The following is a 13629-nucleotide window of genomic DNA, read 5'->3' as shown; positions in this document are numbered from 1 at the left end:
AGGGAAGAATTATCAACAGCAGAGGCTGGCTATAGTCAGTATAATGAATATGAGCAGAGGCAAGCGGTTCCTCAATTAAAGTAATACATTGCCTTGCCCTAGGTGTCAACTTACGGAAGGAGGTTGGATCTGGATTCCCCTGCAGAATGTCAAAAATTGGTATTAAGACTCCAGTAGGAATTCCCAGACTGGGCCGGACCCAATTGAGGTCTCCAAGCAATTTTTGAAAACCGTTCAAAGTTTGTAGTTTATCTAAGCGAAGATTAACTTTCTGTGGTTTTACTCCTGTCTGCAACAGCTGATGCCCCAAGTATTGATATGGAAACTGTTGTTGTACCTTTTCGGAGGCAGTCATCAACCCAGTATGTGCTCGGCATTCCTGAAAGTCAGCCAATGCCTCAAGAACTATATCTGGGTCCTGTCCAGCTAATAGGATATCATCCATATAATGAATGATAAACAGTTGAAAACACTTATACCTTATGGGGGCAATAACCTGGGCCACAAACATTTGGCAGATGGAAGGACTATTGGCCATGCCCTGGGGTAATGTTACCCATAGTAGTGTCTATATGGTTCCTTGAAATTTATAGACGATACACTGAAAACAAATTTATCAGAGTCTTTTTGGTCTATATGGTTCCTTGAAATTTATAGATGATACACTGAAAGCAAATTTATCAGACAGAGTCTTTTGGATGCAATGGAATGGTGAAAAAAACAATCCTTAAGGTCAATAACTAAAAGATGGTATCCTGCAGGAATACCCACAGGCTGAGGCAACCCAGGTTGAGTAGCGCCCACTATTTCCATACAATCACCTACTGCTCTAAGATCTTGCAGCAGCCTCCATTTACTAGACTTTTTTTTTTTTTTTTAATAACAAAGATACAAGTATTCCAGGGAGAAGCTGTTCCTGGACCAGGGTATGAGCAGCCTGTAATTTTTCCTTACTTAGGGACCATTGCTCTAACCATACAGGTTTTTCATTTTATGGGAATGCGTTCTAGCTGTTCTGCAATGGCCCCTAAGACAATTTCCCAACCCTGCATGCTGTCCAGGTGACTGTTGTATTATTTTCTCGTCCTCTAAAATTTGTAGGTCTCCCTGCAGATCTTTGCCCAACCCCTGCCCAGGGACAAAGCCCTGGTCTGTTAACATGCACTGCACAGGTTCAGTGGTCAGGATTGCTCCCATAGTTTGTAAAACATCTCTCCCCAACAAATTAAGAGGAAGGTGTTTCAGGACAAATGGTTTAAAAATGCCCTTATTGCCTTCTTCATCCTTCCAATCTAAATATTGGGTACTGCACTCTGGAGAACTGGCCATTCCTATCCCCTGTAGAGTCATAGAGGCTGGCTGTAGAGACCAGGCTGTAGGCCAGTGTTTTTTAGCAGTCACAGAAGAATCAGCCCCTGTATCTGGAAGGCCTTGGAACCTTTTCCCATTGATTGTTAATTTAAGTGTGGGGAGGTTCTCTAAACTAGAAACCCCAAAAAGCTCCAGGGAATACTGTGGAGCCAAACCCCTTGTCACCTCTTTCTTGTTTAGTAGGGAAAAAGCACTGGTTGAGCTAGGGTGGACAAACACCTGGATCCTCCCTAGGCTGACTGACCTTCCCTTTACCTGCAGGGCAATTCCTTTTGAAATGTCCCATTGAAAACAAGTCCTTGATGTAGCTTCACCTTGTCTCCCCCTAAGGGCAGAAACAGTTACCGGTCCCATCATGTGAGTGCCATCAATGTCCCTGCAGAACCGGACATAGTCATTTAAACTCTTATTCCTATGGGGGCGTGTAGCTTCCCGACAGTATTTGTTAGCATTTTCATAGTCCAATGCTTTATGACAGGCATAGTTGTGTCCACATCCCCAAAAATGTGACCTCCTAGCTGTAACAGGGTAAGGTTCTGGAGGGTCCTTGAAGGATCTTAGACAGTTGTTCCCCTGCTCCTTTATTAGGTAGAACTTTTCACATTTCCACAGCTGCTATCTGAGCATAAACAGCTGGGTCAAAAGTGATCTGTGCTGCTAAGCCTGCATACTGCTCTGCATCAGTTAACACATCAAGGTTATGCAGTGTGGTCACCTCTCCATAACAATCTCCACCTGAAAGATAAGCTCTGCAAAGCTGCATCCAACTACTGGGCGCAAGGTTGAGTTCCACAAAGGATTCCATTAAAGCCACATTGAATGAGTATGGAACTCACAGGGCATGAGTTCCATAGGCCATAACTGCTTCTTTTAGTTGTTTACTGTCCTTAAAGGCCAGAGGGTTATGCTGCCTGATCCTCTGTCCTTGCAGATCAATAATTTCCACAACAGGTTAAATTTGCCTTTCTCTACTTAGATTATTTAGTCTAACTTGGATCTCTCGGATTTCTGCCTCTAATCTATAGGGGCGGAAGCAGCAGCAAAAGGATTTGAAGCGGCATGGAATGGATTCTGCCATGGAGGTCTCATGGAGACATCTCTGTTTGCTTCCTTCCTTTCTTCTTTTTCTAACTTCTTTCTTTAGCAGTACAGTCTTTCTCTTCTATATCCCTTTAGTACTTTTTTTTTAAATGCTCCCAGTCAGGAATATTAAAGCCCCCTGCTTGTAGAAACCAGGGACTATACTCTCTCAAAAAATTAGGCAATAGCCGGGCAGTGGCGGTGCATGCCTTTAATCCCAGCACTCGGGAGGCAGAGGCAGGCGGATCTCTGTGAGTTCGAGGCCAGCCTGGTCTACAAGAGCTAGTTCCGGGACAGGAACCAAAAAGCTACGGAGAAACCCTGTCTCGAAAATCCAAAAAAAGAAAAAAAATAGGCAATAAACTACCTTACACAAAAGAAAACTGTCTTAAGGAACTCTTGTGCTGTCTTAGTTTTAATACTGGTGCCTTGCTTTTCTAAAGGAACTATCAATTGGCCTGTCAATACTGTATTACTAGCACCCATTTTCAGTTCACCCTCACCATCAGTTTCTTACCTGCTAACGAGCATTCCGAGGGCCATCTCTCAGGGCTATTCTACTTCCTGGTCTCGCTGATGGATCTCCAACTGTAATGCCTGCGTTACTCTTTACGGTACAATTTGTGCTACTGTATTGTGCACTACCGTTTATTCAAGTTAAGGAAAACCCTTATATACCTAACTGCTGCACAATGGAATTACCCCCAGGCAGGTGGGAAATTACCAAGCATAAAACAATGGCCCTATTGTAATGGATTAATTAAAATGCTGCAGGATCCCCTAGTGGTTGCAGCAGGCCATGAGACCAAGAAGCAGGTCCCCAAGCAGCCAGTCCCAGGCAGCACACGAGACCACGCTACAGGTCTCCGAAGGCGGCTGGTCCCCGGTGGTGGGTGAGAGACAGATGGATAGGCACATCCTGCAGAGTGAGGTTGGATATTTATTTAGTGGATTATGGAGGGGAAAGGAGAAGGAGAGAAGAGCCGAGAGACAGAGAGAAAGAGAGCGACAGAGAGGGAGTTGGAAGCTGCCTCTTCGAAAAGGAAAAGGAAGAGACTCAGGCTGTAAGGAGGAAGGAAGATATGCCTGCCTCAGTGGATGGGGGAGGGAGTGTGTGTGGCTTGTTTCTTAAAGAGACAGGACAGACCATTACACCTATAGCTAACCACCAGGGGGGCAGAGGGAGCACAGGAACAAATAGGATGTTTAGCCAGAAATTGCCACAAGATGTCTGGCCAGAAACTGTCTTCAAGATGAACCCCGAGAGGAGAGGAGGGGGTAGACCTGTGGGCCCTACAAATGCCATGTAGTCTGGTGGGGCTGCTAAAGTATATGGGATCTACTCTCTACCTTCATAAAGTTCACGGAGAGGCAAACCACCAGGTTCCATCTTATGTTCCCTGTAGTCCATTTAAAGGTTCCATAAATGTGTGTGTTTCATTAAAAAAGAATTCCTCAGACCATGCTTTCCAAATTTGAGAGTGTTTGAGATTGTAATGAAAACATTTGCTCAAGTCTCTGTTGCATTAAATTTTAAATTAAAACTGTCCTGTCCTGTAAAACAGGCTGTGCACATCCCTTGGCTGTCCCAGAACTGGCCATCCTCCTGCCTCTGCATCCTGGGTGTTGATATGTGAAATGTGAATACAGTGGAGATCATCAGTGGCCTCACCTGGTTGCACATACTTACTCTAGAAGTAGAAAAGTCACTTGAGGTTGCTGTTTTCATCGGGTATGCAGATACTTATATGATCATACATATAGACAGGAAATGTAGAATTGTTCTTACATGTTTCATAAGGTTCTTTCTTGGGGGTAAAATCCTCAGCTCTGCTAAGAATACTTATAGAGACTTCTGGCCCAGGATTTCCAAAGCCACACCCCACTCTGCCTCACTCAGGTAGATCTTCTGACTGCCTTCCTCTGCCTATGGAGGAGGTCATCATGCCTTCCACTGCCTCCAGAGCAGAGCTAAGGCTGCTGGACTTTTCAGCTGGGTTGTGCCCATCCCATCCACTGAACCCCTGAAGGTTCACCTTGAATCTTCAGGGTGTGGATCTATGGGTGTTGCTGACTCTTAAAGACAATGGCAGGATCAAATTAAGAGTCATTTATTTGCAAATGAGGTAGAGTAAGGCAGCCTGTGCTCATCTTGCTGTGATTGATCATTTGCCGTGTTGTCTGCTGTCTGTTCAGGCCGTTTTGGGGCTCCAAGGTGGAATTTAATGCTAGGTATTGAGATGGGTCCTCCAAGTAACACCGCCCTCTGGGGCATTTTCAGCCATGGTGCCTTTTGTCTGTGCCTGGCAGGAGGTCCTGCCAGTGTGCCCTTTTCATAAGTCAATGATTTTCCTTTCTGTGGCCTGTATTTCAGGGAGCTGCTGGGTAATATTTCACAAGGAGATAAACTATATCTACGAAAAATGGTGGCCGTTCAGAATTGGATTTAGTTTGCTCCAAACCCTATAAAATGTTGTTTGATTTTAAACATTTCTTGAAGTGTTCACATTTTGGTTAATTATGCCAGTAAGTAAAAATAACTATTGTACTGTGGTTTGTGGGCTTGGTTTTAGAAGGATAAGGAGTCTATTGTTACCTTGTGTAATTAGTTCAGTCCTCATTATTCACCCTGGAATGCTGACCATGTAGGCTAGAAAACCTGCAGCCTTGTCACTTGCTAAAATTCAGGCTGCTCTGTGTTTCAGCTTCTTTTGCAAAAGCTGCTTCATTCAGTCAGTTCCAACCAGCTGAAACAACCCGTCTATCCCTCAGGCAAGCCAGGCTTAGCAAGGCCAGGCAATGGTGACCTTGGGTTCCTGGACTGTTGAGACCTGCCAGTAGATGAGGCAGGCTGCTCAGTGCTTCCTGGACTTAAGGCCAAGGGATTCAGGGTCAGGCAGACCTTAAATCTTAAATTTTAAGTTGTATAGTTATTGGGACTGGAGCTTAACTTTTCCAAGGTGTGGTGTCAACATCTGTAAGATGGGGGTACACGTAGCTTATGGTCTCTGGAAGGTTTAAATTAGATGATCGATGTAACACCTGCAGCTCCGTGAGAGTCAAGTTTACAGCAGTGCAGTCTCAGGCCACACTTTTACAAGTTATGTCCCTCTCCTGACTCCTTTTGCCATCCACATTCCCTAGGTCCTTGAGCAAGGTTTACCTGCTCGCCTAGGCCCCCTACCTTGCCCTCTTGCTCTGGCATTCTCTTTGGGGGCTTTCCCCAAAGAGCTCTTAGTGGGTCTGGACCACCATAAGAGCCACGCCGAGGCTTGAGGCACCGTGTTGAGTGGAATGGACTGAGAGGTTCTCAGGGATCATCAGCTGAATTGAAAGGGCAGCTTTGGGGTTTGGTGAGGGGGAAGGGTGTTAGGACTGGAATCAAGGAACTTTGCTGTATTTGAATCTTGAGAGAACACAGATACGGGATGTCTATTGAAGATGCCCTTCCATTATTTTATAATAGGTGAAATGAATGACTTTGTGAGACCCTCAAGCTGTAGCCTAAAGAGCAGAGAAAGTCAAGCCTGACCGTTTTAGAAGACAGGGTCTCACTGTGTTACCAGGCTGGCCTTGAACACACAGACATGGTCTCCCTCAGTCTTCCCAACTGCTGTGATGCGTCAGTCCCCCTTTCTATCCCCTGCTTGAACTGACCTTGACCACTCTTGGCTCTCACCCACCAGACTGACAGGCTCTGCAGGGTAGTCAGGTGAGCCTGCTCTGCCTTCTCCATGCCCACCTGTCTATACCCCAAGAGGAGATGACCTCTGTGTTCAAGGTGCCCTTGACCTCCACCTCCCTGTTGGGATAGCCCAGAGATGGAGGTGGCAGTCCCCTCGGCTTGTCTCCTCTGGAGTTGTGCCGCTGCAGGATGCTCGTTGCTTTTCCACTGCCACATCCACAGCCTTTCAAGACTCCCCTGGCTGAGCATGTTCCCTGTCTCTGCTGGACTTCTGGCTGATACTGCGCATTTTAAGAAGGGTGACCTTGAAGGTCTCTTTATTTTCACACTGATGAAGGTCCTGACACACAGGTTAAGAAAGGAAGGTGTCAGTGAGGTAAGTAAGTGAGAGAGTAGGGTCAGGTTCCATTCACCTTTAGTGTTCACAAAAGGCCCCCACCTTAGGCACTTGTCTGTTTTATGTTCCGAATAGAGGGTTCTGCACAGAGTCACAGCCATAATCTTACAGAGCAGAAACAAAAAGAGCACAGCAGATAATCACCCGTTCTGGCTCTTGTTAGTTTTATCTGTATGGATGATGTTTTGGGAGCTTTAAAGAAAGGTTTGAGCCTTGCAGACCTAGGATGCAGCTGTCTCTGCTCTGCAGGACCTCAGGTTGTGAGAAGTGGGGAGATGAGCATCATGGGTGTGGAGACAGCCTTAGGTGATCCAGGAAGAAGGGTGTGATTGTGTGTCTGTGCGTGCACATGCGTGCCTGTACACACACACGCACACACACATGCATTCAGGGCTTTCAAAGTTCATGGCCTGGGAGACAGGGCAACTAGGTAGTCACATGAGAGAGAGGGGAAGAGAGTCTATTTTGGTGTGTGGTGCGTTCATGCAGATTTGGGGAGAATTTGAAAGTTTTAGGTTCATGCTCCTAGTGCAGTCTCTGCGAATTGTTTGTAGAGCAGGAAGAATTCAGTTCCTTCCTTTCCTCTTCCTTCTCCTCCTTCTTTTCTTTTTTCTCCAGGAAGCTCCCTCTCCCTCCTCCCTTGAGTAAGGTGGGGAGTGGCTGAGCAAGACTATCCAGTCCTGCTGCATACTATCTTTTAGAAATGAGAAGAACTTCCACACTGAGAGGACTATTTGGAAGCGCATTTCAGCTGTGTGCACTGCGCTCACCCTGTTGGGTAGCTCTGATCGGTCTGTGAATTCCCACAGTTCTCAACCCCCAAGTTGAGCTCACTTGTAGCCCCTGTGACCCCTTGCCTGTGTTCCGCTTCTGTGGATATTTTATATAAGTGAACTCATACACTATGTGGACTCATGTGTCTGGCCTCTGTCATCATTTTAAGATCCAGCCATGTATCAGGGGTCAGTACCCCATTCCTCTTTGTGGACCAGTGATTTTTCTGTTGTATGGCTTGCACTTTTGGTTGTGCAGATAGTACTTCTGCAACACCTCCAGCAGCTTCCTGTTGCAAAGGCTCCCGGCATCTGGAGCCCCTGGGAAGGGAAGGGATGGGGGCTGGGGGGGGGGAGCTCCCATTGAGAAGGGAGCACGGCTTGAAGTTTGACAAGCCCCTTATCTGTTTACACCTCAGGGTCTGCTTTCTGCCCAGAGGGAAGAAGCAGGCCTTTCAGGTTCTCTTTTGTCTCCCCGTGCTGGGGCAGGGCTAGTATCTGTGATCTTGGCTTGTGTAACCTGAACCTTATATGCTACCTGGGTGGACTGAGGACTCTGAAGGGGCCTGAGGAATGCTTATTGCTTTCCCTGTGGGGGTGGAAACTGATGTGGGGACACCTGAGGGAGGGGACTTTTTTCTGCAGGTAACTTTGGTCTCTGTTATCTCAGCACCAGGCATAACCCGGCTTTTACTTCCTTCTGGAAGGATGACCTTTCTGTTGCTGGCATTTTAAAAGCATGTGTGAAGTGCCCACCTGGCCAGGTGTCTCCTTAGCTGGTGTGGAAGAGGCTGGGGTGTGACTGGCCTGAACTGGGCTCCTGTCTGTGCTCATCATTGACCTGAGCTGATCCCTGGAGAGGAGTAATGGGCCGGTCAGGGTTTTTACTACACAGTTGAAGGTTAAGGCAAACGTCAGTTTACCTCACTCTGTTGTGTGAACCAGTGTGACTTTCCTTCAGCAGACAGTGCAAAAGCAGGTAGCTGAGTAAGTGTTGGTGTAGTGGCACAGGGAGAGCAGAAACCCTGCCCTGCCTGCCTCAGCACTAGGCACAGAGCATGCTCCCTCTGCTTGTCTGTCTGTCTCTCCCTCCTTCCTTCCTTCCGTTCTTTCTTTTTATTATTATTTTTGTTAAGACTGGAAAGGAACATGCTGATGTAGTATCTTTTATAATTAATTTTTAAACCTTCACTGATCCCTAGTGTATTTCTCTCCACGTTAGGTGGCAGAGCTGCTGGTTATACACAGGTCCTCTGTAATTGAGCACCAGGCTTCAAATCCAGGCCCTGCCACTCACCTTCTTGCTAATGAGTTGCTTGGAGCATTGAGTAGTGTTGGAGAGCCGTTTAGAACATATCTGGTAGTCAGCGCTCTGTGACTTGAACACACGGGGACTCAGCTGTGTTCCCTTTTCTTCATCATGTGATTTTACCTGTGCCAGTGACTTAAGGTACACAAGACCCAGACCTAGAAATACCACACCCTGCTTTTGCATACATCCTTGTTTGACATCCCCTGCCACATTGCACCCAGGTCAGGTGTACCATTTGTCTGTCTCCCTAAGGCGCAGCTGCCTCTCTGCTTTTCTCTGGGATAACAAGGCTGTTGGCTGCAGCCCTGCAGCCCTTCAGCCCTGCAGCCCTAGCATTTCAGAGGAGTGCTGGGCTCTTGTAGGTGCTTCATGCTGGCATGTTGTGGTAGTGCTCTCTGTCTCAAGTTACTTTTAGACTTACCTTATTTCCCTTGCTTTCCAGCAAACAGTTGGAGGGCAGGATGCAGGTCTTTTAGGATTTCGGGTGGTCCTAAGATGAATGAATTCCAGGAGGCACAAAGGCATATAGATACCAAGGAGAGATGTACCGTGGGCAGGTGCCGGGACTCAACCTTCCTAATGTGTGGAGGTTTTGTAGTTAAAGATTGTTTTTAAGTACTGGGCAAAATATGCTTGCTTTCTTGTGCTAGCCGTGAACTTGTTTATTTTCCTTCCTCTCCTGGGACCCATCACAGAGGCATTGATTGACGTATTGCCTGACCTTGGGAATGCCTTTGCTCCTCCTCAGCTTGCTTGTTCTTTCCTGTGGCATTTTTGAGCCTGCGATATGAACTGTGTTCCTGCTCATGTGGAGGAGACAGTGGCAATGGAGGGGGAGGGTGCTGAGTTTTCCTGGGTGGTTACTGAAGAGACTTTTGAATGGGTGACATCTTAGGCACCTAGAAAAGAAGAAAGAAAGTTTTGTTGGCACTGTCCTTTTGCAAGAGGGAATAAATATGTAAAGTTTCTAAGGGGGAAATTAGTTTCAAGAATGTGAATGTCACCAAGAGTAGAGAGCTTGCTGGGTAGGTAAGGTAGACTTTAATTCTAAGGATGGTTGTAAGTTGCAGGACATTTCTCTTCTTTTTATTATTTTCTTTTTCACAATCACCATACTTTGGAAATTCCAATTTCCAAAAGCATGTATTTAAGAAACAACGAAACATACAACTACATATTACATTATATGTTGGGGAAATGATTTATGGCATGGTCTTTCTCTACCCCAAATGGAATATTGACATTGTCAACTAAATCATATTTCACTCCTTCTCAAAGTAGCATACCAGATGATTAAAAAAAAAAGACTGCTGTCAGCTGATAGACTGAAGAAGGTGAACGATCCAAGCCCCCTGACTTTCCACTTCAGGCTTTACCAGTCTGCTGGCTCTGGACTTGGCTGTGGGAAGAGCCTTTGGTCTCCATTTCCATTTGTTCTGGCTCAGACAAACTTGGTTTGGCTTTTGTGTCTGCTTCAGTTCATCTCACAGAGGCAGGAGGGAGAACCGGCTTTTGGAGCCCCTAGAAGTCAGCAGCCTCATGGCATCCATAGTTAATCCTGTGTCATTGACTTGAGCTCTCCCTGTCTTTAAGTTCCAGACACACTGACTGTGGCCGCCATCCTTCCACAAATTCAAAGCCCACTCCCATTAACAGATCCCCAGCTGCTCTGTTTCTGATTTGCATTTCCATGGCTGAATGAATCTGCTGACTTCCCTTTTCTCTTCCATTACAGGTCCTGTGCACAGGTGCAGGTGCGGGTGAGTACCTCGCTCCTTCCCATTCTTTCTTGTGTTGTTTGCTATTGTCCCCTAGTGGTCATAACGCTCACAGAAAACTGTGAAAACCCACTTACTTTCTGCTTTTCCTTAGAAGCCAAGTGAAAGTAGAAGCAGCAAGTGAAAAGAGAGTCAGTTCTTCAACCACAGCTATAAAAATTCTGTGTTTTCTGAGCTACGTGGAGGATTACTCCTGCAGTTTCAACTCCTTGGGAGACTTTGTTCGGCCAGAGGTCTCTTGAGCTAGAGAGTTTGAGAGAAGCCTGGGGGACACAGTGCAACCACCAGTTCATAAAAACACTGGGCTTTCTATGATTTCCTCTTTCCAGCCTATCCCCAGGGGTGCGAGAAATGAATTAAAACTGCAGCAGTTATTTTCCTATTGCATGTGCTGTTATTCTGCAAGCACTTTTTTTTGTGTTACTGTTTGGCCTTTAAAATATGGTGTTGTGGAATTTTCAAATCTCTTCAGAAGCAGAGACAGCCTCCTTTGGTTTTTAGTATCAGCCTGGGGATGGGGCTGTAGCTCATGGTTGGGTACTTTCTCAGCATGTATGGAGTTCAGGGCTCCATCCTTAGAACAGTAAAGCAGAACAGAATCCCGTCCCCCTGAGTCCGAGGGTGGTGTGGAGGACCGAGCTCCAGCCATGGCTAGGTGCTTTCTTTCCTTGCTCTACAGGAAGACAAGATAAATATGCTTTTCTGACGATCTAGTAATGATGGTTTTTATAGCTAAATACATCCATCTGAAAGCAATTCTGGGATCAGATCATTACTGTTGGGGTTGGAGAGATGGCTCAATGGTTAAAAAGCTGGCTGCTCTTCCAGAGGACCTGGGTTCAATTCCTAGCACCCACATGGACCTCATAACTGCCTGTAATTTCAGTTTCAAGGAATCTGACACCTTCGCACAGACATATATGCAGGCAAAACAGGAATGCACATGAAATTAAAGTAAATAAATTATTTTTAAAAAGACCTTACTGTTTCTGTAGAAGAATAATAGTAGTTAGTATTTTAAAAATGCATATTCTTTTGGAAAAAATTGGTAGCTTTTGTCTCTAAAATTCAGGAACATTTTTTTCACTTCTTACTGGATAAAAAACATCCTAGAGCCTAGGATTCCTTGAGATATGATTAGCTTGGTCTCATTGTGCTATGCAAAGTGGGACCAATCTACTGAACCCTTCTAATAAGGCAAATCTTCGTTAGCAACAGTAATATGCAAAGGTTTTTACAAATAACGGGGAACCACACAGGTGGTATCAGATAAGCTAGTAGGGGGGCTAGTAGGGAGCTGGATTCGCTGGTCTGCAGAATCCGACCCAAGAGCTATGCCAGTCACTGTCCATAGTTTATTTTCTTATAATTGAGGAGCTTCTCTTTGCACACAGGTGGCTGTTTTCTTCCTGTGTCATCACGGGACTCCCCCAGCCCCTGTGCCTGTATACTAATGTGCTCTTCTTAAAAGTGTAGCAAGCTTTCTTGTCGGACTATCTTTGGATCACCAGCCCACAGATAATGACCTGGAGACTTCTTATTAATTATGAAAACTTGGCCTTAGCTTTGGCTTTTTCCCAACCAGCTCTTATAACTTAATCAACCTTTTTTTTTTTTTAAATCTATGTTCTGCCACATAGCTTGGTTACCTATTCTTAGTGTTGCACATTTGACTGAGTCTGCTGGCGAAGTCTCCCATCTAGTTTTCTCCTCTTCCTCCCCCCCCCTCCTCCTCTTCCCCCCTCTTCCCTCCCTGGAAGTCCTGCTTATTTTCTCCGGCCTAGCAGCTGACCATTCAGCATTTTATTAAACCTATCAGAAGGCATCTTAGGCAGAGACATATCTTTACAGTGTACACAAATATTTTGTAACATATGAGGGCATCTGTTTTATTGCAAGAGGCCACAACCTTATGACCTCTCTTGAACATAGCTCCTTGATACACACTGTCTTGCAAGCACACACATATTTGGAGGTACTGATGTTTAATATTTTAATGTATGGTTTTTGGGGATGACACAATTTAGCCCATAACATACAGGATTTAGGCTCAGCGTCCAGAATTGATTTCTGGATTAAGGTTATAGACCTGACCCGTCTGTAGAGTCACTGTGATAGGCAGCAGGGTGAGTAACTGAGAAGATGTTTTCACCACATTCTGAAGGTATCTTAGTTGGGATTTATGGTGTTGTGAAAAGACACCATGACCACAGCAACTCTTACAAAGTAAATATTTACGTGAGGTGCTGGCTTACAGTTTCAGAAGTTCAGTCCATTACCATCATGGCAGGGAGCATGGTGGCATGCAGGAAGACATGGCGCTGGCTACATTTTGACTAGTAGGCAGTAGTAGAAAGTTGACTGACTGTCACACTGAGTTGAGCTTGAGGAAAAGACCTAAAGGTGACACACTTCCTGCCACAAGACCACACCTACTCCAACAAGGCTGCACCTCCTAATAGTGCTGCGTCCTTTGGGGAACATTTTCTTTTAAACCACCTCAGAGGGAGTGATGGTTGTGTAACCCCAGCTTGACTACCCACACTGCTTAAGTAAGGATGAAGGACTGAGTTCTAATTATAGTGTGTACCAAGGAGACCTGAGAGACATATCCAGGTATTTTCTCCATCGACTGCAAATACACATTTTTCTGCACTGGAGATCGAGCACTGTCTGGGATAGACCTATGCTAGGCTACAAAATATATCTTACAAGTTTAATAATTCTGAGAGCTCTGCAAGTATTTTTCAAAATCAAGGAAAACTAGAAATAAGTTAATAAGAACTTGGGAAACTTTACAGATGTTTGGAAATTAGCAACACACTTTCAGATAAGCAACAGTGTAAGAAAAAAGGAATTAAAACATTTGAGAGGAAGACTATATTTCAAAACACACAGGATATGACAAAAACATGTCCTAAGAGGGAGGTTTATATTAATGAATGGTTTTGTTAATTCCTCCATAAAAGATTAGAAGCCCATTTCAACAACACATTAAAGACTATTCATTGTGATCAAGTGAGATTCATTCCAGGGATTTAAGAATGGTTCTTAGCATGTCTTTTTGCTGTGCTCTTGCAGGTGAGCTGAGTAAGTGGGAAGTGCACATTCTGGGCTGATAGATAGCGTGTCGGGGAATTGCTGACAGGCGCTGCCGATTTACTTCCTCCTCTGCTGGAGTTGCCAGTTTGTTCTCATCCCCATTATCACTGCTTGCAAATGGCAGCACCCAG

At 45.4% G+C, this 13629-nt stretch overlaps 1 protein-coding gene across 1 annotated transcript in view; it reads left to right on the top strand.

Moving 5' to 3' along the window:
- The window catches only part of Ptprj (protein tyrosine phosphatase receptor type J), a 161946-nt gene that overhangs the window by 105738 nt on the left and 42579 nt on the right, over positions 1-13629 (top strand). Inside the window, exon 2 of the mRNA XM_075961257.1 lies at positions 10354-10378. Within this exon, the coding sequence (XP_075817372.1) occupies positions 10354-10378 (25 nt within the window). The remainder of the gene's footprint in view (positions 1-10353; positions 10379-13629) is intronic.

Source organism: Microtus pennsylvanicus, chromosome 2 (genome assembly GCF_037038515.1).
Source record: "Microtus pennsylvanicus isolate mMicPen1 chromosome 2, mMicPen1.hap1, whole genome shotgun sequence".
NCBI lineage: Eukaryota > Metazoa > Chordata > Mammalia > Rodentia > Cricetidae > Microtus > Microtus pennsylvanicus.
This window is presented reverse-complemented; position numbering and strand designations above follow the sequence as displayed.